The sequence below is a fragment of the Eutrigla gurnardus genome (assembly GCF_963514095.1).
Source record: "Eutrigla gurnardus genome assembly, chromosome: 13".
Lineage (NCBI taxonomy): Eukaryota > Metazoa > Chordata > Actinopteri > Perciformes > Triglidae > Eutrigla > Eutrigla gurnardus.
Window position 1 is genome coordinate 12,821,145 of NC_139936.1, and position 24,863 is coordinate 12,846,007.

General features: G+C 40.3%; 1 protein-coding gene across 4 annotated transcripts in view; it reads right to left on the reverse strand.

Moving 5' to 3' along the window:
* The window catches only part of dmxl1 (Dmx like 1), a 46,593-nt gene extending 25,746 nt beyond the window's left edge, over positions 1-20,847 (reverse strand). For 3 of the 4 annotated variants that reach the window (XM_084024651.1, XM_084024649.1, XM_084024648.1), the window contains exons 1-24: positions 20,492-20,847; positions 18,735-18,967; positions 17,520-17,645; positions 15,409-15,483; positions 14,926-15,004; positions 14,675-14,816; positions 14,265-14,331; positions 13,795-13,979; positions 12,722-12,926; positions 10,946-11,126; positions 9,821-9,997; positions 9,421-9,662; positions 8,583-9,297; positions 8,057-8,178; positions 7,548-7,637; positions 5,828-5,930; positions 5,572-5,691; positions 5,025-5,243; positions 3,503-4,737; positions 2,998-3,253; positions 1,526-1,659; positions 929-1,115; positions 713-823; positions 162-331 (exon numbers count right to left, since the gene is read on the reverse strand). In XM_084024651.1, coding sequence (XP_083880777.1) covers positions 162-331; positions 713-823; positions 929-1,115; positions 1,526-1,659; positions 2,998-3,253; positions 3,503-4,737; positions 5,025-5,243; positions 5,572-5,691; positions 5,828-5,930; positions 7,548-7,637; positions 8,057-8,178; positions 8,583-9,297; positions 9,421-9,662; positions 9,821-9,997; positions 10,946-11,126; positions 12,722-12,926; positions 13,795-13,979; positions 14,265-14,331; positions 14,675-14,816; positions 14,926-15,004; positions 15,409-15,483; positions 17,520-17,645; positions 18,735-18,821 — 5,028 coding nt within the window. In that variant the 5' untranslated portion in view covers positions 18,822-18,967; positions 20,492-20,847. The remainder of the gene's footprint in view (positions 1-161; positions 332-712; positions 824-928; positions 1,116-1,525; positions 1,660-2,997; positions 3,254-3,502; positions 4,738-5,024; positions 5,244-5,571; positions 5,692-5,827; positions 5,931-7,547; positions 7,638-8,056; positions 8,179-8,582; positions 9,298-9,420; positions 9,663-9,820; positions 9,998-10,945; positions 11,127-12,721; positions 12,927-13,794; positions 13,980-14,264; positions 14,332-14,674; positions 14,817-14,925; positions 15,005-15,408; positions 15,484-17,519; positions 17,646-18,734; positions 18,968-20,491) is intronic. The other variant, XM_084024650.1, reaches the window with a different exon arrangement.
* Positions 20,848-24,863: the final 4,016 nt, after the last annotated feature.

A 24,863-nucleotide genomic window follows, 5' to 3' on the forward strand; every position in this document is an offset into this window, starting at 1 on the left:
CTCTATATTTAACTCCGATTTGCTACTGACTCCACAATTTGCAAATTTCATCAAATCAGACAATATATTTGAAAAGAACTGGCACTGGGTCACTATTTAAGTTTTGAGGAAAAGACACCTCAATTGATAATGATAATTAACTATACCATTAGCTGCCTCACCTTCTCAATACACCTGCGTAGCTTGTTGGTGCTGCGCAGCCACCAGCCCACACCCATGGAGCGTAGCTCAGGCCAGGTGGGCTCTCCCTTCTGCAGGGCAGGCAGCATGTTCAGCAGCTCCTCCTCAGCCTCAGAATGGAAGGCCCAGGCATAATGACATGTAGAGAGACCTGAGCAGAAGAGCCAATGGAATAGGGGACTGGTATTTCACAGAGAGAATACTGTATACTGTGTAGTGAGTAAATAAAGGGGCACAGACAGTTCCACATATTTAGAGCAGTGAGTTTCTTCTTCAAGATACAGTGATTAATTGCCTTGCTCAAGGCTTACTTTAGTGCAATTTTTACAGCTGGTGATGGCTAGACTATGGCTTATTTACTTTTTACTGTCAATGCCATTGACTGACAATGTGTGCTAATTTTGAGAAACATCGATGTTGGTCTGGCTGAACTAGAAACAGAATATTTTTTTATCAATGTGGCCGTGTACAGTGAGTTAAATGGTACAATCTGCTCTTTTGTGACAGTTATGAAACCATCATAGCACTTTACCTTGCCGCAGTAGCTGTGCTCGGTGAGCTGGAGGCAGGGAGGTAGAGAGGAAGGTGTGGAGTCTGACGGCGAGCAAGAACTTCAGGCCACATTCATCCAGCGTCTCTCCACCTGGTAAATCAGTGACAGCTCTTCAAAACATGATATCATGATGCATTTATCTACTGCATTTCTATCCATTTGAAGAGCCCTAATGTTGTGTTTTTTTTTTTGTACCTTTGCTCTTGCCCTGGCTGTCCTTGAGGTCTGTGCTTGTGGTAGCAATGGTGTCGGCCAGAGCCATGAGAGACATCTGCTCCATTCTGGTTAATCCTGGCAAACTGGAATGAAGGAGGTGACTGGACAGAACCTGAGCATGTTCTGGACCAAAGTATGTGGGACTGTACTGGGACAGGTCAATGACCTACAGATAGGGAACAAGACAGAAGACAGTCTGTAAAACGTATTGTATTTCTAATTTCCAGAGAAAGGCGGGAAATAACATTAAAAGGAAGAAATGGTCATTGCTGAGTTCATACGCTGAAGAAAATGCACGCAATATTGTGTGTAACTATAATTGCACTTATACTTAATTATACCAGCTTTTCCAAATCTTTGACATCCAGAGACAAAGCAAACACAAGGCAGGGTTTAATGCATGAACTAAGGCCTTCGTGGCTGGGCTTTAATCTTTATTCTAATATCAAAAATGAATGTGACATGCACAATCTTAGCTTCACACTGGAATCCCAAAAGAGACTAAAATGTTGCCGTCTACTTTACTACATTTTTAGAAATTCTCTTTTAACCAAGCATAAGTCAAGAGATCCTGACCTTGTTCCTCGCTTCCTCTTGATCATCGTCCAGAGGGTCCAGGTCCACAATGCTGGGTGTATGAAAGAGCTCATCATAAACATCAGTATGACTGGAACCGTGCCCGCTATCTCCACCTACACTGGACAATTTATCTGTAGGGGGACACAAGACATAGCTAAATTACACAAGACAAGTATTTCATAGGAGACAATCGACCTCCTGCTGGGGAGACAGTAGATTCAATTAAAATACAAAAGAGCAGGAGCTGTTTATTCTATGTAACATCTTTTGCTTTCATTCTTCTCACTTCATATCCCCCGAGAGGGAAATAAGGGAAAACTGGATGAAACAGCAGCATATTATTCTCAGTCTCTTACACTTTGAGGCAGCTGGCTAAAAATGGTTGCTTTTCCACTTATATTCTGACAAAGTTAAAAACTTCCGTTTCACCCCTTTCAATTAAACACAGCAGAAAAAGCTCAAACAGTTCAACCACTTTTTATATCCACAACTGCAGTGTTTTAACATTAGTAAATCATCTCTACCTCCCAAGTAGTTTTTAAGATTAAGCCTTAAAGTAAGTGGTTCATCTCTACCTATATGTTCTATCTTATATCAGCTGGTGAAAACTCTTCAAAAACAATTAACCTTTGTAGCCAAGGTGCAGAGGACATGTCTTCATTTAAAAAAAAAAATCTAATTACAGCAAGTAAACATTTTTGTCCACTTTTGCTTGGTTGATTATTGTAATTTCCCATCTTTAATTTTGCTTTACTTGAACTAAGTTAAAGCTGGGGGAGGCAGTTCATTGGAAAAGGCAAAACAACAAAAAGAGATACCAGAATTTGATAATCCATTCCACATCCTGTAGTTTTGTCCGAAGCCCCTCCCACGAGACAAGAAGGGACATAATGCACACGCTTCATACCGTTACTTGTTCAAGTACTAGGCATTCATTTCAAACATCATCCTAATCATGACTGTGTTCCTGATGCAAATATATGGCGGTTTTATTTGCAAACTTGTGGGGCTGTCAAGCCTTTTGAGATGAGATGCTGTGATTCAAGGTCCTAGGTAGCTGCGAGTCTTTGGCTACAGTCAGCAGAAAGCTAAACTATTTGCAACAATTTCACCTCCACCTTTCTCTCCAGACCCTTAGCCGATACCGACATGTGTTCTACTGCATATATCGTCAGTCTTTATGTAAGTATGTTTTTGAGAAGTCACATTGTAGCTTAGGAACAGCAACTTTTTCTGAAGAATGTTCCGGCATTGTATCAGACTTCACCATATGAAGGAACGTGCATGCGTATCTGCACTTGTAGCACAGCCAATAGGAACGCCCTCTCTGAAATGACCTGCGACTGTAGTATCTCATCATCTCATCCCCTCAGACCACTTCAATTAAAGGTAATTATAGATTTTTTGCCCAATGACACCCCTCAAAAAAACCTGCCTAACCCATATTTAAGTACTTCTGAAATACCCACCAGGCTTTGGTGATGTGTCCTCATCGGCAGCCAGCAGGGCGTAAAGAGGCAGGGGAGGGATGGAGTTTATCTCCGTGTAGTCAGGGGTGGAGTTCTCTGCTTTGCTGAACATCTTCCGGTCCCTGGCTGTGCTGCCTCCAGCGCTGATGGTTCGAGAGCGCACACGTTTCTCAGGATTTGTGGTACTGGAGAGTGCCACAATTTCTCCAGCAATACATTTCACCAGGTGGGAGAGGATGGCTTTGGCACGGTGTACCTTCAGATAGAAAAATTATTTACACATAGATATTTAAAATACCAATCACAACAAATGTCAAATTTCTGGCCAATGTAATTTTTTTTTAAATGTACTGGTCTGCTTATACTACAGCTTTAAAACCAATGAAATTAAATTGCATTAACTGACCCATCATTTGTGGAGAATGTGCTTTAATAAATGAAAAATAATCTAATTAGAAAAGATCAAATAGGAGAGGACAGTAATTAAGTTATTTCTTTAACTAACCTTCCCTAGATCCATGAGTTCCAGTAACTGTACAGGATGGTACTGGGGCAGAGTGGGAAACAGTTGATGAGCTGCTTCAAAAAGCCCAGAATCTTCCTTTTCAACAGGTAGGTCGTAAGCCGTTCTCTTCCCACTAAGTTTCTGAGCCAGGCTCATCATTGATCTTGTCAGGGCCTTTTTGGGCGGAGCTAGTGAAGATGTGGGGGCACTAGAGCTGAGACCGTCCTCCTGGCTCTGTCTGATGGCTGAGATTATGGAGGAGACGCTGCTACTGATATCTGTGTCTTGGCCAATCTGGGGATTGGGTTTGGATGGTGATGGGGGCTGCCACTGGGAGTAGACGTGCATCTCACATTCCATGCCTACAACTAAGATGCCATCTCTTACCCAGGAGAGGGAGACTGGAATGGGTAATGAGCCTTCAACAGAGGAGACCAGATCAACTGAACGAAGCAGAACCATGCGAGACAAGCTCTGGTCTCTGCTGGCATCAGATGTCAAACCAAGTTCAGGAGGCTTCCCAGAGAGACGGCCGTACATATAAATCTTTGTCCCAATACCAACAGTCAGAACATGTGACCCATCTTCTTGGGAGACCCAGTCCAAATGAACCAGACTCTTGCTGGTAGAAACAGGACAGTCCTGGTTAGGTATAGGGAGTTCCATAGTTCCTGGAATAGTGGCAGTTCCAGTTGTGGGATCCGTGTTGTCCAGGACTATGATCTGCTCTAGAGTCCACTGCGATCCACCAGTGGACTCGCACTGGAAGATGCCAATGTGGACCAATGGCTCTCTAGTGCTTGCTGCATTGGGAGTTGGAGTGATATTTGGGCTACACTGTACAGTCAGGGTTGGGGTCAGGTGGGTTTTGGTGTTATGCATATAAGGGGAGGAAGTCTGGGTAGGAGGAGATGTCAACAGTCCTTGAGAGTTCAGATAAGGTGTTGAGTTCAGAGGTGCTTTTGGTATCTGCCTGTAGGCGACTGCAATCCGTCCCGAGTGACAGCAGCTGACCTCTATGGGATGACCTTGCACGCTTACTGTGCTGCTGTTGGGAAGGCCCTCCTCCACCAGGAGAGACCACTCTTCCCACTGGTACTGTAAGTTGTCCATACTGGAAGGCTGTACAGCGATGACATTACACCTCCAGAAGCGCACCTTTCCATCAGAACAGGAAGTAGCAAGGAGATAAGGCACACGATCAGCTGGCAGAGAACATGACGCGCTCAGGTGACCTGGGAAGAGTTTAAATGCACTATTAGGCAAGAAAGTTACTAATTTTTAAATTAAACTATTATTCATCAATCATTTAGTAAAATCATTGAGTAATCCTTTTCCACAGCCTTTTTCAACACCTGTTTGTCAGTTAAAATGTTTTAATTCCTACAATATATTATATTCCTACAAATATAATAGTAGTAGCTCTTTCTTGGTCGAAAAGAAATGTCTATATTCCGTTAAAAGGTCATTTAGGTCAGCATCTATGGTTTAAAAGGAAGCTGTGCTCCTTATTGTCACTCACCTGCTGAGGGTGTTACACTGATGGCTTCTACCCCATCTGGCAGAGCCAACTCTTGGCTGTATAACCTGTGTGTTGTGAGGCTGAGGCGACAGGCACTCTGCAGATTTGAAGTGCACGGTTTACTCTTCTGAGTTACTGGAGAAGTAAACGAGTCAAAGCTCAGGGTAGAGCTGTTCATCGGAGAAGCTGATGTGGCATTCTTCTCCGTCGGGGTCTCTTCTGTGGACAGGAAGAATAATATTAAGAAAAGCTTAATATTTTTGTTTTTGTACTTTTTTATATATTACTCTGTGACAGTACTGCATTAGACATTTTTTTTGCATTTTAAGAGTCCATAAAAAAACATTTACTAATTCTACATGTTCTATACAAAATAAAAATAGCTTCTATTACACCTTCACATTCGTGGATTATTGCTCGCTAATGGACATCACAATGTTTCCAGGCTTCCAGTTCCTCAGGTCTTCTAAACTCTCATTTATTTTTTTGACAGCGAATTAATTTCCCACAGCCTGTGAACTTTAAATCTTTTGTTTAAAGTACCCACCCATGGTGATGGGTTGAGCAGCAAGATGGAGATGCCACATGTGGAGGAGCGAGCGGCCTGTCGGGGTCAATTCGACCACCACAAGGAAAAAACGTGCAGAGAAAGTCGCCCCACTTGAGGCTGCAGGGAAAAAATATGACGCACAGAGAAGATAGTGAACAGGTCAGCTGTTAATGTGTTTGATGATAGTGCATTTGATATGAAACTTTAAAAAAATATATACATCTTTAAGTAGTTAGAACATATTTGTGTGTACCAGTGTGAGGAGAACTACCAGTTTGCTCCGTGCTCTCCGTTCTCTCACTGCCAAGGATCAGATCCTCCTCAAAAATATGCAGGAGCTGGGTCTCCTTCCCCTGCTGTAGAAAACAACAACAACAACAACAAATCAGATACAGACTGTGGAGCGGATACGCAGTGGCATTGGCACAGATACAAGTTATGTTAATTCAATTTAATTTTAACAACAACAATGTGTTTGTAGTCCCGCTTTCTACAAAAGAAAAATACACACAAAAACAACTATATCAATATATATGGTAAATGGTTCAGGGTAAATTAAGGAGTCTGACAGCCTCAGGAATGAAGCTGCTCTGAAGTCTGGTGGTATGGCAGCTGGTACTTCTGTATCTCTTTTCAGACGGCAGCGGGGTGAACAGGCTGTGGAAGGGGTTGGTTTTTTCTCTTCGCAGGCACCACCTGTCATCCATATCACTGGCGCTCGGTAGATGGGTACCAATAATGTTCTGGGTGTTTTTATCACCGGCTGTAGAGCCCTCCTGCCCTTGGCAGTGCACGTCCCATGCCAGTTTGTAATGAATCAGTCAGGATGCTTTCTACTGCTCCTCCTTAAAAGTTAACAACAACTTGGCACAGGGATTTTACCTTCTTAAATTTCCTGAAGAAATACAGAGCACCACCCGAGCACCACTCTGGCTGATTGGTGATTTCCTCTCTATATGGATTCTCATCATTTTTTTGTAATCTAGCAGTGACATGACAGCAGTGTCATCTGCAAACTTCCCAATAAGAGTTCTTTTCATGTCGGGGTTGCAGGCGTGGGTGTGCAGCATGAACAGGAGGGGGCTGAGCACACAGCGCTGAGGAGCTCTGGTGTTCAACACTAGAGTGGAGGAGGTTTGGCTGCCAATCCCAACTGCCTGGGGTCTTTTTGTGAAGAAGTCTAATAGCCAGTTCCTGAGTGCGGAACTCAAGCCCAGATTTCTAAATTTACCAATCAGTTTCATGTGAAAGATTGTGTTGGATGCTGATGCTTGTGACACTGATGTTGATGTCAGTAATGTAATAACATCATCTAGGTGGTTGGCACATATTCTTAGTACACAACGTTATCAGGCCCAGCAGCTTTCCTCATATTCACTCTATCGGGGGGTTTTCTCACATCCGCTGTGGATACCGACAGCAGCCAATCTTCTTGAGGCGGGGCATACTTTGACAGCTGACTCTTTGTTGAGGAGGTCAAAGCGAGCATAAAAGGTGTTCAGCTCATTTAGCAGCGCGGCATCCTACACAATTTGTTGCTCCTGCTTTTCTAGGCTGTGACATTCTGGATCGACTGCCACATATCTTTAGTGTTGTTGGTGTTGAGATCTCTCACCAGTCTCCCATGACACCTTCACTTTGCCATCTTAATGCCAGCTCTCAGCAATTATTCACACGTGCACACACATGAAAACTGCGGATGAAATAAGGTTCTGTTTGGCACCTGTTTTTAGTTATATATATATATATATATACCTATCATTCACTCAGCAGTCTACTGCAGACTGTATTATGCTACCAAATGATCTGCAATTAAAGAATGGCTTTTAAATGTTACAGTTTAAATATGCTTTATTTCAGAAGACAGGTTAAAGTTAATATCCTTTTCTGTTGTAAACAGTATCTCTTTACAACAAGCAGAGATAGTATGCAACATTTTTTTAAATACACTATTTCTATTTATGTGTACTTACAAATTCAGTAATGGCATCCAGCTCGATAATACACCCTGGTTTTGCTGTGGATTGCTGACTGATGATGTTGAACACCTCCCCAACATATTTCTAAAGAGAAACACACATTAACGTTTACATATAATTTGGGCAATTAAACATACAATTGGTGAGCTTCAGATTGTGCTTCAGAAAATGAGAAATGCAAGAAATAACATTCTATACAAATGACTATGTATGCTCTCTGTAATACATCATAAAAACTAAATAACAAACATTTCTTGCTGGATTCCACTCTGATGCATTGCATTAGAAGGATGATTTATTATCATTATTCATCTTATTTATTTAATTGTGCTCCTGTGCAAATGAAATGTGATGACTGCAAATTAACAGCATATTATAACCTCACCGATTATTTAAGGGGCCAAAGGGAAACACTAATTTGCTGGTATTGGTGTGTATAAACCATTGTCATGGCAATGCTGACTACACCCTGCAGAGTTTGAGAATCCTATTTCAGGACTTACTGATATCTCAGGATTGGAGAGCTCACTCAGGAGTTTCTTCGCTTCAATAACAGCCTGATATAGCCTGAGTGAGTGGCCGTCACTTGCCACGAAACAGGCGCTGGGAGAGTTACAGTACACACCTAAAGAAGGAAAGACAAAAGAAATTCAAACAGGGTCCCCTATTACGCTTGTAAACAAATACAGACAGCACTGCGGTACAGTTCATTTAACAAACAAGAAATATTCTAACTCAATGGCTCCATTTATAAAGAGATAGACTTATATACTCTGAAAAGACTAAGATGTTATTTGGAAAAGCCTTTGTGGATTTAATGAAAGAAGTTGTTTTTAAAGGACATGTTTATACAGATGAGGATGACCTAAAAAACTGCTCTAAAAATATCTACAGGGATTTAATGTCCTAAGCTAGTATAATTTGTTTATTTTTATTCAGTAAAATACCATTTTCCTTAATAGCTTGATTTCTGATTACTTTATCCTCAGTTACTTTAACAATCTCCAAATAATAAAAATATTTTCTTACCTAAACAGCTGCTGGGAATGAATATGGGCAGCCAGGCTACATTAGCAAACGCTGATGCATGGAGGGAATTGATTCGAGCTAGCTCGGACACCCCGCCTGACAGAGACAGCGGGCCGACAGGGTCCACTCTCCATAAAATCAGCTCACTGTAGATTGCATTGGGATCCTGGGAAACTACACCCAGGGACACCCGGCTGGGTCGTGACCCTCGAGGAAGAGATGCTGGATGAGAGAAACCAGAGGAGTAGGCGACTGGAGCCAGGATGCTGTCTGCCTCTGGCGTCCTCAAAGCATTGTGGTGTGAGGTGGTGAGGAGTAGAGGCAATAAAGAGTGACAGGCCAAGTCATTAAGGTGGAAGCGGTGGCCACAGTACCGTGACTTGTGCGAGACGCTGAGCACAGTGGAGAAAGCAGAGTCCTCTGCGAAGCTGACCGCCCATTGGTTAAGTGACCCATCAGCGTGTTTGGAAATCATAAGGACGTTGGGGGTGAAAATGCTTAGTCTTAGACTACTGCTGGGTGCAGCTTTTCCTTGACCTCCGTAGCTTATTAGAGCAGATTTGGTTTGAGGCAATGTACCCCCAGGTGGCCGCTGTCTGCCATGTTGGATAGCCAGATCTACGTTCTTGTTGCAGGCATACATAACCACACTGTGGCTCAAGGAGATGGCATCCCCTGTAGGGAATGCAACAGGTATACGGGACACAAAGGACACCTGAGAGAGGAAAGAAAAGACATCAAAGCAATTCAGTCTAGAGCAATTCAAATGTACAGCTCTGAGTTAGTGGTAAGAATGGCTCAATCAAATTAATTTAAATCACATCAACAGCGGACATACCTGAGCTTGTCTAAACATTCCTGGCTGGTATTCATCTAACCAGTCCACATGCCAGACTAACAGAGAGCCGTCCATGGGATGAATACTGAACAACATGTCTGCTCCTTTATTCCACTCTTCCAACAGCACGTCCACCTGGTGCTTCACGGCTTCCAGAGGTAGCTCTGCAGCCTCTGGTCCTTGGGAGTCACTTCTCCTGCTACTGTTATCTTCCTCATCAAAATTATCGTCATCTTCAGGCTCTGAAGAAGAATGCAAATCATAGTGCCCACATGTAAATTGAATATCGGTATGTAAGACTTATGCAATATGTAAAGATCTGACTTTTGCTTGTAAAGCAGCTTCATATGTGCACACCTTAAAATACAGTGTTACCACCTGATCGAAATATTTTCTGTACCTCCATGGGAGCATTCGTTCTGTTGCTCCAGGCTGCCTCGGAGCTGCTGGAGGAAGACTTCCATGGCTAAAGTGAAGTGAAGCTCTTTGTTGTTGAGCCAGTGGACAGTAAATGGACCTCCAGGTTCCTCGTCATCCACGGCACTCAGAGAGGAGATGGAGGGCAGCAAAGGAATGTCTGTGAGAAAGACCAAAGGTTGTTAAGAGGTTACAACGTTGCAAATTCAATTTACATTGCATTATGGAAATGGCAAAAACACTATTTATTAATTAACATTCATGAATATGAGAACAATTTGGAATAGACTTAAATATAATTCAGGACTTCTCAGCCTCAAGGCTGAAATAAATACAAGTCTTTGCCCCAAGATTCAGGTCAAATTAAACTCCTTACAAAAACACAAAGAGGAACAAACACCTTAATCTAAGCAGCTCTCACTTGACTGACATGTTAGATAAACATGCCCCAGGCAATAAACAATGTGTATATCATTAATTTGCTGTAAGAAATACAGAGTTGAAGCCCTCTAACCTCCAGCTGATTTTAAATCAAGCAGAGCAAACTACCTACTCAGTCTCTATGGTTTATGAATAACTAACATGCTGCTGTACGGTAGGTGTCCTATGTACTTTCCTCCTCTTTAACCCTCCTGATATCCTTCAATATTTAGTTTCTCTAAAAGACAGGGTTAACATTATGTTTTTGGCTTGATATTTAGTTTTTTTTTTTCTAATTAAATGGGTGCAAATAGGTTAACGTAAAATTAACATAATGATACGTTTTCAATGTCACACAAGTGTGCACAGGACAAATGTGTTAACTTCCAAATATGGAAAGTCAAGTGATTTAATGGGTTATTTAGGTTGTCAACAAACATGACATACCTGAAGCATGAACCTGGGTAACAATTTTGATGATAATCATTTTCTGACAGTTTAAAAGTAACAGATGTTAAAACATTTGAGGGCAACAGGAATGTTAACAAATGCTTTGTTCCATCATGCAGCTTCAAATTCTTCTTCACTAATTGTGGAAGGTTTGTTTGCTGCTCTACAAGATAATGGTAATGAAGGTAAAACAGGATTATCAAGTTAGTCGCAGAAATGTATGTGTATGGAGTTTAACCTGTGGCAGGGTTGATGCTGGCAGCGATGTGGAAGTGGCAGAGAGCGTTGGCATGAGGCATGCTGCTGCTGCTCCTCTTGTGGTTGTAGTGTCGACTCTGATGGTGAGGCAGGCAGCCAGTAAGAGAGGGCTTGGGGAAATCCCAATAAAAGGTGCCGTGCAGTGATTCTTGGAAATTAAACTGTGAGGGAAACATGTATTATTCAATTAGATGATAAATAAACAAAATGTAATGTCATGTAATTCCCTACAAGAGTTCCCACCTGCTGAAATTCTGACATTGGTTCAGGATTGCAGTGACAGAAAATAAATCTACATCTTATAAATGTAGGCTGGCTTGGGTTTATCAGTATTTGTTTTCCATAGCTTACAAATGCATTGAGACAATGAGATCTTGCATACATCTCCTTAGAAATTAAAATAATTAAAAAATGTTTAGTTCCCCTTAAATAACTTGAAAAACAATCACATTCCCCCTTTCAGGCTGCCTGAGGAATGACGATGCAGGTTAAACCTGATTTTCAAGTCTAAAAATGGGGCTATTTCAGTATTGCCCATCCACTCAGTTTAAGAGGGAGAGACTTACCTCAGACTGGATCATCCAGCACAGACTGTGATGTTTTTATGAATTATTCCACACATGTACTCTTACAGACTCTCCTCAAGGCACAGTGGAGAAATTTGCATATATGTTGTTATCCTGTAATCTAATGTGCCCTGAGCTCTGAAAGTGACAGTGAGACCCATAGCCATTTAAATGTCCATATAAAAATGGATGTTAAGCATTGTGTTCGGGGCCAATTTAGGCTGTCAGCAACAATGTAATTCACTTAAAGCAGAAGACACCACCATGATAAATGTGAGCTAGCAGCAGCAAAATGAAATAGAAATACAGGCATCAAAAGTCAAAGTTATAATTTTGAGGTGTTGCACAGATTACAGAAAGGAGGCCAATTTTCTTCACTGATGCTGGTCTTAAGCCCTACTAAGCTTCAAAAACAACCTTCGTGTTTGATAGCCAATTAATTTTCCCTTTTAACTTCACTAAGCCTCTGTTATTCTATCTTGTTCTCAGTCTCCCTTTGCACTTGTTCCCTCATCTCTGCAGCAGCCCGATGTCTTACATTAGCAGTGGTGGAACCAGAGATCACAGCATTTATGCAGTTTATTTTTCCACAATGACTAAAATTATGGCTACTCTTTTTGTATTTTGTGAGTATACAGTATATTTTTTTAAAGTTACATTTTAGGATGTGATTTGAAATTACTGAGTTCCTTCTCTCTACTTGGATAAATGTATCTAGTTAATATATTTATTTATTATATTTACACACATCTATAATTAATGTGATCTAATACAACAGAACAGCACTAAATTCTACCTGTTGATTACATTTTCTGGTCACTATGGCAGTTAGAATTATAGTGCTGTTGAATTATATCAGATTAGAATACATTACAAAATAACTGTTTCTAATATTTTGTCAACATTTGTATTAATAAGGGTAGACTAAATATAATAAATACCATTCAATATAATCCAATAAAATTCTACGACACTGTAAATTAGAGCCTCCAAAACAACAAGTTGAGTTAACACTACTCTAACTTTCAATTGCAATAATTGTTTTTTTATTTTTTTAATGTTAAAACCTTTATGAAGGCATATATTGCAGCACTGTTGCCCTAGACTGCATTTGTTTAAGGTAGTCTTTAGGTGTTCCAGCATAAAGTGGCAACTGAGAGTATTTGCTGTATTTTGATAGAGCAGCTTACTTCCCGTGTTGTTCTTCCTTGCGATTTCCCATTGCAGACGTTTTTGCTAGAAGGGCCAGCACATCTGGGTGTGTCACTGTTTTGGCTAGAAGCATGGTTGCTGTGGCAACCCGACAGGAGGCCGTCACCCGGCAACAGCGTCTCTGCCCAGAGCCGACACACACTGTCCTTACAGCAGGTGAGCAGAACATTACACACTGCACCTCTGTTAGGAGAGAGGAGGGAAAAGGAAGGATGATGATAAAGAGGATCTGGAGGGCACTGAACTCGACAGTAATGATTTCTATCATCTAATGCTGATAGTACTATTCAACAGCAGGTCAAAGCAGCAACACCTGTAGAGAGGTAAATTAAAGCCAAGTGAAGATTAAAAAGAGTGGTAATGGGTGACAAAGGCATGACTGAACCTAATCTCTTCTAATTACAGAACCTGTCATACCAGTTTATTTGAAAAGGGAACATGTTAAAACAATTAGAATACAAAGGCAGAACACGATGCCAAAGAATACAATAAGAGGCGATGTTTTATTACTGCAACTGAACACTCAACAAAGCAGTACAACCCCTAGATCTACTCCTTAAAGCCTATTTTGTAGCAGAAAGTAAGCTTAGTAGACTATAACAATAATCTCTTAATAGTTATTAAAAATAATACTCATGTATGCTAAATCTGCTGTGAACTGTGTCACATTATACTTTTGGGTCAGAAAACAATTGCCAGTCACAAAAGATTAGCAATGCTGTAACAAAGAAGAGAAGAACTAGGAGCTATAGTGTAGTGTGAGAGTGCAATACTGCAGAGCGGCTGACCTATTTTGAATTTGCTCTTTACAAAGACCTGCTTCATTTACAATCAGTACCAAAAATACTGTTAACTGTGCGGCTAACAGAACAGAAAAACGACCCATCTACCCAACAAAACAGGCCATTATTGTAGAATTGTTACGTTTTGCTTTTCTTATTGTTCTCAGTTGTCTCAGCTTTAGTTAAAATGAACCAATTGCAATAATAAATATAATGAATCATGGCTGCAGTGAGAAGGCTGTGAAACGTTGCCTTGACAGAGTCCATACCGTGGCATGCATTCACTGGTCTTCCTCCAAGAGAAACCAGTAACGGAACGGGGATGGGCCAGGTAGACAAAGGAAAAGGCGAGCTCTCCCTGGAAACTGACACTGGGTTCTGGGGGTGTGAAGAGTCTGGAAACACCCGACTTCCACTTACTGGTGCTGTACCAGACCTTTACTAGGCAGTCGTCCTGAAGAGTAGAGACAAACAGGGATATGATTGGTACTATACTTTTGAATGTGCTATTATAAGCTAAAGTCGTTAGATTGTAAGACTTTACTTAAAAAAAGCTGGTACCGGTCAGTTATTTTACAAACCAATTACCTATTACCAATATGAATAGACAATGCAAACATGACTTGCATACACTAATTTACATACTACTAAATACAATTATAATACTGCTTATTTGTAATTGTTGTGCATATGAAATTAAATAATTATTCATTTTTAATCCTGGTTAAGCTTGACTTACCTGTCCAGCAGTAGCAAAGAATTGCCCATCAGGAGAGAACTTCATTAAACTGACTGGAGAGGCTGTCCTTCAGACAAAACAACAAAACAGTATTTTCAGTACTCAATAAGACTGTATTTTTTCAGATATAAAATATTTAGTGAGTATAATATATAAGTAATGGCAACGTAAATGTTATAAGCCTGAATACAATAGGCAGAAATCAATAAATTAATTACAAAAACAATAACAAAAATCTAAATCAGATGTACTGCAGTATTGGAATATAAAACAATATAAGAGCTAATAATTCTAAATTGTCCATTTAACACAATACTAAAAATGAACAGAAAAAAAACATTTCTTTCCTTCCAAAAGAATGAAATCAATAAAATTACAATCTTCAAAGGTTTGTTCTTCTCAGTTCTTACTTGCTCTGCCAGATGCACCTCCAGGCAGATTGAGTGTCTCTTATGGTCATTTCTGTCTGCGTTCCCACTTCTTCAACTTCATCATTCACCCCATCATTAGACCACAACTGGAGGCTACTAGAGCCTGTTAACAGAGTGCTGCCTAGATGCACAAAAACACATTGACATTCACTCTATCTAACACTTTCAAGGGCATAACTGGGTATATTGCTATTTATGTTACATTAATAGAGCACTTTGCATGCAATTACCTGTGGGGTGCCAGGCCAGGTTCCGTACCATAAACGTTAATGCAAATTGACCAGTCTTCTGCCATTGGCAGTTCAACTTCTGGAAAAAGACAAAATAAAAAATAAAATTTATTTAAAGTTGGATAGATTACAATATAAATGAGTTCATTCCCCCCCCTTTGCACCAGTAGTTACAACTGCATAACAATAATCAGCAGTGAAGTTGAGTTCATGTGAGCCACATGTGATCAGGCCACATGGACAACAGCTGTTCAGGGAGAAAGATCAGGCAACTTCTGCAATGAAAGAGGTACTGGGTTGTGTTCAATCTTTTCATCCTGTACGACTAGTCCTTGACTTCTCCATCAACACCGATATCAACGTAGGAATTATGCACAAATTCTTTGGAGGAACAATATGTCAAATTTCATGAGAGCGTTGCCAGAAAGAGAAAGATTTAAACACATGCATGAGTAGAACATGATGTTAAAGTAAGCAACTCACTGTCGGCGTGTCTTTTTGATCTGGGTGCTGAACAGGCTCAAAGACACAAACGATGCTTCCATAGGAAGCTGCAATCTGTCAGCAGGAAAAAAGAAAAAGAAAGAAAAAGAAACATGTTTAATGTTTTCTGAAATAAAATTACAACTACATTTAAATACAACACTTCATTGCAAAATGATCAACTGTATGTTCATGTAATTGACTTTATAGCTTTAAAATTATATTCTTTTAACGATTTAGTCAGCAAATAATTAATGTAGATCCTTATTCCAGATCCTATTTGGGAGAAAACAAAAACATCTACAGTTTGCTATGTAAACCAGATAAAATCGGAAACCAAAAGAGTATAGTACCCGAAGAACAAACCAAAAATACCTTGAGGATAGAACCACCCTGTGTTAAGTCAACACTGACTTGTCTGCCGTATGCACACCCCCCATTAATAATTTGCTTTGGGCTACATGTTCAAGAGCTTTCTGTTGGACCCACAGCAACAATGTTAAACAGACTGAATGGGCAGTGATCACAAATAAGAAGCTTAATAAGGTCCGGGTCTCGGATAATACAAGCTGTGTCTCTATTGGGGTAAATAAAGCCGAGCGTCACAGAATGAACACTGTGAAGGAGTGAGTCACGCACACTTGCACGAGCAAATGTGTGGGTATTCAATCGACACACACATACAAGCCGCCACATTCACAAAGCGCAGTCTCACAAAATCTTTTGAGACATAAAGAACACGTATCCTTTTTTAGGACACAGTTTACGTTTAAACAAATTCCAGAGGAGAGAAAAAAAACACTTCTATGCTGTAAACTAACACTATACTGTCACTCTGGTAAAAAAAAAAAAAAAATGTTATAATTACGACTTTTATTTTTTGTCAGATTGTAATAAAATCCCAACTGATTTTTTGCGATCGTATTATGCTGCCAAATATTACATCATCTTAAAAGGTGTAGTTTTTGAAAGTTGGTTTGATGCCACTGATTTCTCTGGGGTTACTCCCTGTCCTGTCTTCATTGTGTTGCATGTAATTATTTTCAAACCCTGCACACAGTTGATAACAACACATAGGCTTTTAAATAGATAGGTAATCAACATTTTAAAAAATCTACGCATTTCACTTTGTATTGTTCTTTCAATAAATGTAAGGACAAACAACATAATGTAGTACAGAGGTCGGTGTAGGTTGCTGTTCTTCTCAGTGATTATGTTTTGCTCCAATTTTTTTTTTGTTTCCCATAAATGTGTGATTATTTGATTGTGACTAATTACACATTCATTGTAATGATTTAGGAAAATACAGGTGTCATCGCAGTGGGTCTTTAATGCTTACAGAATGCATCTGAAGTGCTACCACACGGTCTGAGCTCAGGGGATACGTGCTCAACAATGCCGTGCAAACAAATAGCATTGCAAACATCACAACGTGGCGAGGGGCAGTGAGGTGGAACTGGCAAGCATACCAATTTAGCAAGCTTAAAACAGATGCTAGACCATGCTAGAGGCATGTGAGGATACTTCAGGCCCAACTGAAATTAATTAAACATCACATGACATGAGGCGAGTAGTAAAGGATTCAGCATGCATTTTTTCCCTCTCGTTTCAATTAAATCACGTCTGTCTGCTGTTTTAACAAGACTACTACTACAGCCAATGAGAAAATAAACTCAAATTACAATGATGAGCCAGCTGTAATGGCTTCTGCCGTTAATATCTTGGAGTCATTTTTCAAATGTAAAGAGGAATCATGAACACACTGACAACAGCAATAATGCATGATGAGTTTTTTGCCAAAAATATTATTATTATTATAAAAGGTGAGCGATTTAGCCTACACATTGCATAATTAGATCTGACCTTTCGTTCATTAAAGGGATTATCAGAGGCATTACTTCAGTGAATGTGCTTGCTGTATCAATACTTGCTTTACTGGGTGATCCCCCCCCCCTTTCACTCGGAGTTGATGATAGAAAGCTCAAGCTGATTAAAAGAAATTAATGTTGCCAATAAAGCTCTTACACAAACAAAAATGGTATGGTGTTTGAGGAATATCCTGGTTTGCAAATCAGTCCCAACATGACATAAACCTACTCCATTAACCTTACCTGTCCACCCTGCAGTGAGCAATCGACACAGCCAACCTGGATGTTGCCATGTTTGGCCCCTGGGATGATCTGCAGTCTCTCAAAGTCACTGCCCAAAATCACCACGTCACAACCTGACGCATAGGCCTATCAAGAGACAAGGAGAGAGCAAGAAGGGGACAGAGATGAACCTAGCACTCAGATCCACCCAGAAATAATTGCATGAAGGGTCACTTGAACTTCACTTGTCCTGGAGCCACTGTCACTGCATCAAACATGCCACCATATGACAGCTCCGGAGCACAAGCAGACAAGATTAGAAGTCAATGCTCTATTTTTGTGACACTTAGAAGGAGATCTTCACATGAGCTGTGATTCACTGCAAGTCTGCCTCCTTCACAGGAGGACAGGCAAACAGAAATAGTTCTCCTATTAATCCACTCTCTGAACAGCATTGCAGTAGTATCTCAGATTTTTTTTTTTTTTTAGTTCAACAGAGTGTAAAGGCAGTCAGAGGTATGCATTTGTATTTCAGACACATTTCAGAAAACTAGGACTTCTTGCAGTAGAGGGAAGTGGATTAGCACTATAAAGCACAATCTGAAAATCAGTTAACATGACAAAAGGACATTGGCTACAATTTTAAACTAGCATTGATGAAACAAGGCATTTGATCAAGCGAACACATCCCTATCTGGCAAACATATGAGGAATGGAGCCCTTTGTGGCCTTTGTGGGACAAAGGGAATGAAGTAAGAGACAAAATCACTGGCAAGTTCTTTGTTATACCAGGGTGTATTCATGTTTAGTATAGGTTAACAGTCTGTATGATGACCAAGCAGAAAAAGGCACCGAAGTTTCCATTCAGAAAAAAATTGTCAAATGAGCTCAGTTTTAATTTGATCACATATTTGTATTTTTTAGACAACAAAAACAGACATTTCAGGCTAATACATTATTCATATCACCAATGTTCTCAAAAAAATTATGAATCCAGTGCCACATACTTTATTATGAAACTGGATATTTTCATGGATTTTCATTGTGTATTACAAAATTTGTCGGTGAGCTACCTGGCATCAGTGCTTTTTAAATACAGTAATTTTTCTCTGCTTAGTACATTAGAATTGAAACCAACTCAAAGAAATAAAAATCATCTGCACTAACTAACTTCCCACGAATCAGAATTCCTCCTTGGCTTGGAGGGAAATATTTCCAGAGCTCAAAATATCTTACCGTGAATGGCACATTGTTGACGCTCCCTACAGAGAAACAATTGTCTCCAGGGTTGACAGCCCCTGTGAGGACCTGATGGAGATTCATGATTCTTGTTTAAAGTCCCCTTGTGCTCCTCTCTCCCTTCTCACAACACCCTCCCACTCCAGGTGAGACTCATTGGAAACCATGGGAAGGACGTGTTCATTGTCATCTTTAGCCTGTAATTTCACTTCAGCGCCTCTGCTGGCTTGCTGTTCAGGAGAGAGGGCAGAGATATAAACAGAGGTGTAAACATTGAATGTTTTAGTTCAGTCAGTGTCAAGCCCAGATCATATTGCAAATGTGTTACTAATTATTGACAGCAAATACATTTAACGCTCAGCATTTGTGATGTTATCACGGAAATGGATGATCTGCAATTTGATTCTGTTGCATTGTATTGTGTGCATAAACAGCCTCAAGTGTTCTTAAACCTTTTCTGCAACGGTCAGACAGTTGAAGGTGGCAGCGGGGCTCATTAAACCACAATGGCCTATCTTAAACTTACAGTGTCAGCTGGTCACCATTGAGAGTTCCTTTAATGCGAAACAAATGTAGTCAGCTTCTTTATTGACCGACTAATTAGAATGTATAGGAACTAGAAAGACCACAAGTTACACAACAGAAAGATAAATAAGAGTAAGAGGTTTCAGGGAGCCTAAAACCTGAAAAAGGGCCCAGCACAAGCAATGTTTGTGTGATGCTTTATTAGCTGAAGATACACAAGTCCAGTATCACATAATCTCTATGGGGCAAGAATGTCTACCAGTGTGGCATCTGTTATTGTGCACTGACCAGGTGGAAATTATTGTCATGTGTATTAAAAAAATAAAATGAAATAGTTAAGTTATTAAAGGTTTTAGATTGATTGTGTAAGTGTTAATAACTAAAAGGCATTCTAAGTATCACAATTTCTACAGAGAAGTGACGGAACTAGGTCAAGTTATTGGGTGGGTAATGGCACTGACTAAAGAAATGCCTGTGTACTGTATGTACAGTATTTCACCTCTGTATGTTGGCAGCAAAGCCTGTCCAATAGACGTAAAAAGTCCATTAAGAAAAGGAGAGCAGGTGTCAGTGGGCCACCACAGAGAACGCTTACATGCAAACCAAGTTAAACTTAATCGTTTTATAACTTGTTTGTCCATTACATTTACTACAGGCAAAGGTAACTTCGGGAAGATTCAGGAAACTAAAATGCGCAGTATAAATGAATCCACATCATGTGTCTACAAGCTCCCTTAATGTACTGTAGGGTAGCCTATATCTCAATTATTGTGCGCAAAGTACATAAAGTTTGTCATTTTTAACGGTATACCACAACATTATACATTTCAGTGGAGAAGAAGTCCTTCATTGACAAAGTTCGGCGTGCAACATTTATACAAAGTGCAACAGTAAAGTTATTTTTTCACTGCAGAAAATGTGAGTTATGCTCTCCGTGCTGTGGCGACTCACGTGATAACGTTGCACACGCCAACACATCACACACAACAAACGACAACCAAGTCTTACCAACACCGTGTCGCTCGTACTGACAAAATATACAGTTCGTTTCACAATGAATTTACGCAAACACTTCATACTTCAGCTAACGCTAATTACCTGACCCTAACCCTCTCGAATCATGACGCTTACTTAGCTGTCAAGTCTAGCTAGCCATCTGTAGTTTTAGTTCATAACACAAACACCGTTACACGACCTATGTTAGAGACAGTAATTCGCTGCTTACTTACCTTGTGCTGTTACTTTGTGACATGTCCTGTCGATACAATGGTAACGCCTTTCCTTATCAGTTACTGTCTTTGATGAATGTAGCCCTCCAGCGTTAAACGATACGTCTCCTTACTTAGCTAGCGTTAGCGCTTGCTAGCTTGTGAAGCTCTCTTTTAGCAAGCTCCTGAGCTAGAAAGCTAGCTGTAACGTCGGGTCACATATGGCGCACATTCAGTGCCTGACAGTCTCCAATTGTCAAGACGAGTAGTTATTTCTCACAGTGCTGACCACAAGACAGAGCCAACCTCAACCCGAGATTAGCAAATAAAACGCTTCCAAAGAGGAAGCTTTCCCCTATGTTGAAGATGTGTCATGATTATGACTTGTTCGCCGCAATGCATTGTGGTCCTTGTAGTTGCGTCTTGACAGCAGCGCGAGTTCAGGGTAGCATACACCTGCCAACAGGATGATAACACATTTTTAGGTGATATATATACAAGTTAAGTAGCTTTTACTTCAACAACTTAGCGAAATAAATTATAATATTACATATTATAATATATATATGCTATAGCGTCGTCATTTACTGTACAAAACACAAGTGTTACTAATTTGACAAAACGACCAACTGAAGAAGCCAGCCCAAATCAACAGCATAGCCTACCCATGAAAATAAAATAAAAATGTAGTATATTCTGTATGTAGAATAATGAACAAACACACTGTTTTGTAATTTCACTATTATTATTACACTATTGTATATAGAATGACAGCTTGGCAAATGCATGGTGTGTGACACATTATTTGAACGTGTCCCATTACTTGCTTGATTAAAGAAAAGGGTTTGTTTATATGTGTTTTTTATGTGTACTATTATGTGTCCCTTCTACAGTTGGAGTCAATATGTAGGCCTATTATGTTTCTGTGTGAATCACGCTCTCTTAATTTCTGGTTGAGTACACATTTGGTCATTGCTGGACCACCACTAAATCTGTCATTTTCATCTTTCTAGGATTGTTAATTCATATGCAAACATGTTTGGTCACCAGAATTTGAATATATCTTTTACTCTTTATTCTTATCTGAGAAGAGGGACAGAGGTGTGGTGAGAGGTAGTCCTCCCATTATGCCTAAATAACCACAGGGTGTCACTCTTGTTCAATAAACTGGACTCAAGCTTTGACCACATGTTGAACTGGACTATATTCCTGCTTTTATGATCTGATGCTAATACCTCTCTTATCCTTGGTCATCCTGAACATATTATCCTATATAAAATCAGGTATAATAGGTCCCATCATTACTAATTTGGTGGAAAATAAAATGGTGAATTGTTGTTATTACGTTGACTGAAAGGTGGTAAAATGACAATAACACAATACAGAGGATCAAATGTAATCCTGGTTACTTTACATAATATTTAGCCTGCAGGTCACTTATTAATTTCTACATGCACATTCTGGCCAAGCACCATGTAAACGGGCAAACATACTGTTGAATGGACAAATGAGGGAGGACGGGGGTGTTGGAGGCTTCAAACTTGATTAAAGCATGTGAAGATAAATGGGACAGACGGTCCCCATGAATAATTAAAATGGCCGACATGTCAGTGACATTAGGGAAGGTTGGCGACATTTATCGTCGAGGCAGTTGGATGGCGGAGATGATGAAACTGTTGACTTCCCAGTCAGGAAGTAGGTCACAGCATTATTAAAGATGTAGTTTTATTACTGCGCTAAATATTACATTGATTTGCAGTTTTGACACACACACACACACACACACACACACACACACACACACACACACACACACACACACACACACACACACACACACACACACACACACACACACACACTCTCAGTTTTCTAACATTAACTTTGAACAACACCAACAGAGAAAATAAAAGAGAATTTGTTCACAGAGGAACTCTAGTCCATGGTGATGAATAAAGGAGATTGCTGTTTAGCGGGATATTTCATTCTTTGAGTTTGTTAGCGCCCCTTGGCCAGCGAAGTCTCTCCTAGTGCAGACACCTTAAGATAAAGAAGAGAAAAACTTTCCATTTTTCCATGTGAAATTGGAAAATAACACAATTACTAGTTTGCTTACGTGTTAAAGATGGCTCCTGTGCCACCACATTGTCTGACAACAGATGCAGATACCAAATTACAGGCTAAAATGATTATGGGTTTTATAAAAGGTTTTCAGTTAAAGTGAGCATAAACTCTTAGGGGCAGAGAGCTGAAAGTCGGTCTATATCCATTTTGTTTTCACATTTAACATTGATACTAAGCGATCTGCTGTCCACCAACAGTATTGACAACAAATCATTTTGCACATAATGTGTTTTTGCCACTACACTCACTGTATTTGATGATGCCAACACTGTTATCTGCAGATAAAAGATGCAATTTTTTAATGCAACCTCCTTGTCTCCTCAATTTATTTTTGACCTGAGTCTTCCCATGTTTCATTTTGTTTTATAGATGCTCATAATCTATATAGTATGCTATTTTGAAATTTTCTTTTACATTGTAAACACAAGACGCAAGAGGGCACTATTGATACATATAAAAATTCTTAGTTGGCGAGGCTGTGCTACCTATCAGAGCGCTGCAACACACACAAACACACACTTGCTGCATAATCCTATTGTTACATGTGAAACAAGCACACTGCAAATGCTAAACAGAGACTGGTAAAAAAAGAAAAGAAAAGAAAAATGATCCAGCAAACCACTGGCCGGCTCACTTTTAACAATCATGTCAAATTGATTTTCGAATGACACCAACATAGAGTTAATCTTGATGATCCAGTTGGGGTCTCGCTCCAGATAACACAAACTGAACCCCAGCTGCTTCGGAAGGTTGATTCAGTCCTTCCTAATGCATAATCCATGAGTTTTTATTTTCCCCTTGAAATGTGAGTTGTCTCTTTGAAGTGTTTTGTGGTATTATTATACTGTGGTTTGACGAGTAATAATGTTGATGTCTTGTATGAGCTGTAATTACTGGATCTGGAGGTAGGAGGGCAATGCCAAAATGGGCTTGAAGTTTCAGTGTGGCCCTGCTTTGATGTTTCATGAGTGGGGGTGAGGGGGGGAAGGGGGGTGAGAGTGAGGAGAAAATAACCATAAGTTGGTGAACTTTGTCTGACACACAGGGACGTAAGTGAGTAGCCATAATGAAGCATAATGTCAAATAAAAAAACTGCTCTTTTGAAGAGACTAACCATTTAACGTTTAGCTTTGGTAATCACAAAATGAAAATTACTCTCATTTCAGGTTAATTATAAGTATCCTTCAAACACTTCAAACACTCATCAAATGATAAGCTTCCATTTTGGTACATGTAATACTGCACCGAGAGGGATAATGGGCTTTGTTTGCTCTCCGTAAACCGAAGCAGCCCCGCTGCACAGCGCGATAATATTGTTTTCTGCAGGTGCCATCTCTGGCAGAGATTTCTTGCGTTTGTAATCCACCGGCTTTTCCTTCCTCCGCACTATAATTTCAACGCTGTCCTACATTTCTGCGTAATGCAGTGACCCGAGGAAAAGCATCCTTGGCTGTGGATGTTGTTGAGTCAACTGGAGGTGTGTTCATGTGTGCGTGTGTCTTTTATTGTGTGACTGTCAGCATGTGCAAAGGCCTGCGTACATCAGCGCATGTGTGCTTGTGTGTTTGGGTGGCTCCCCCCCCCCCCCCCCCCCCCTACAGAGGTGACTGTGAAGTGGTGGGAACAGACGTTCCAGCGGGGAGGAAGAGGGGTTAGCAGACAGGCGGCAGGATATCCCATCACATTAGGACCTGCTGCTGCGCCCACTTCCTTCAATCTCTTCCCAGGAGGAGGTCGGCAGAGGTCAAGCAGACTCCTCCCTCTGTCATTATCCTTCCATCACCTGCCGTCCTCTCCGTGCTGACAACAGAACTTTCTCTTCTGTCTCTTCAACCTTTACTCTTTTTTTTTACGAGCGCCCTCCCTCTTCTCTTTTTGTCCAACTCTTTCCTGATTTTTCACATCTTTTTTTCCCCCTTCCCTCCATCTGTTCCCCCAGTTCTCAATCCTTTCACAGCCTTTTATTTCTCTCCTTTCTTTCACTCTTTTGAAAGCCCTACATCACTCTCAATTTCCCCCTGTCATGTTCTCTCACAGATTCAGAGAACTCAGGGGTCCGTCTTTCTGAGATCTTTTGTCGACTCTGCAGCTGATCTCGAGATAGCAACAGAGATACTATACACCCACTGCTGCTTTCAGAGACAGACCGGAGATTGAACCAAATTCTGTCGGAGGAGGATCTCTGGTGAGTTTTTTTAGCAAGGGAGGAAGAGGACTAGCTGTATGTGTAAAAAAAATGCAGCTAAAATCTGGGGCAAGTGGTAATGCA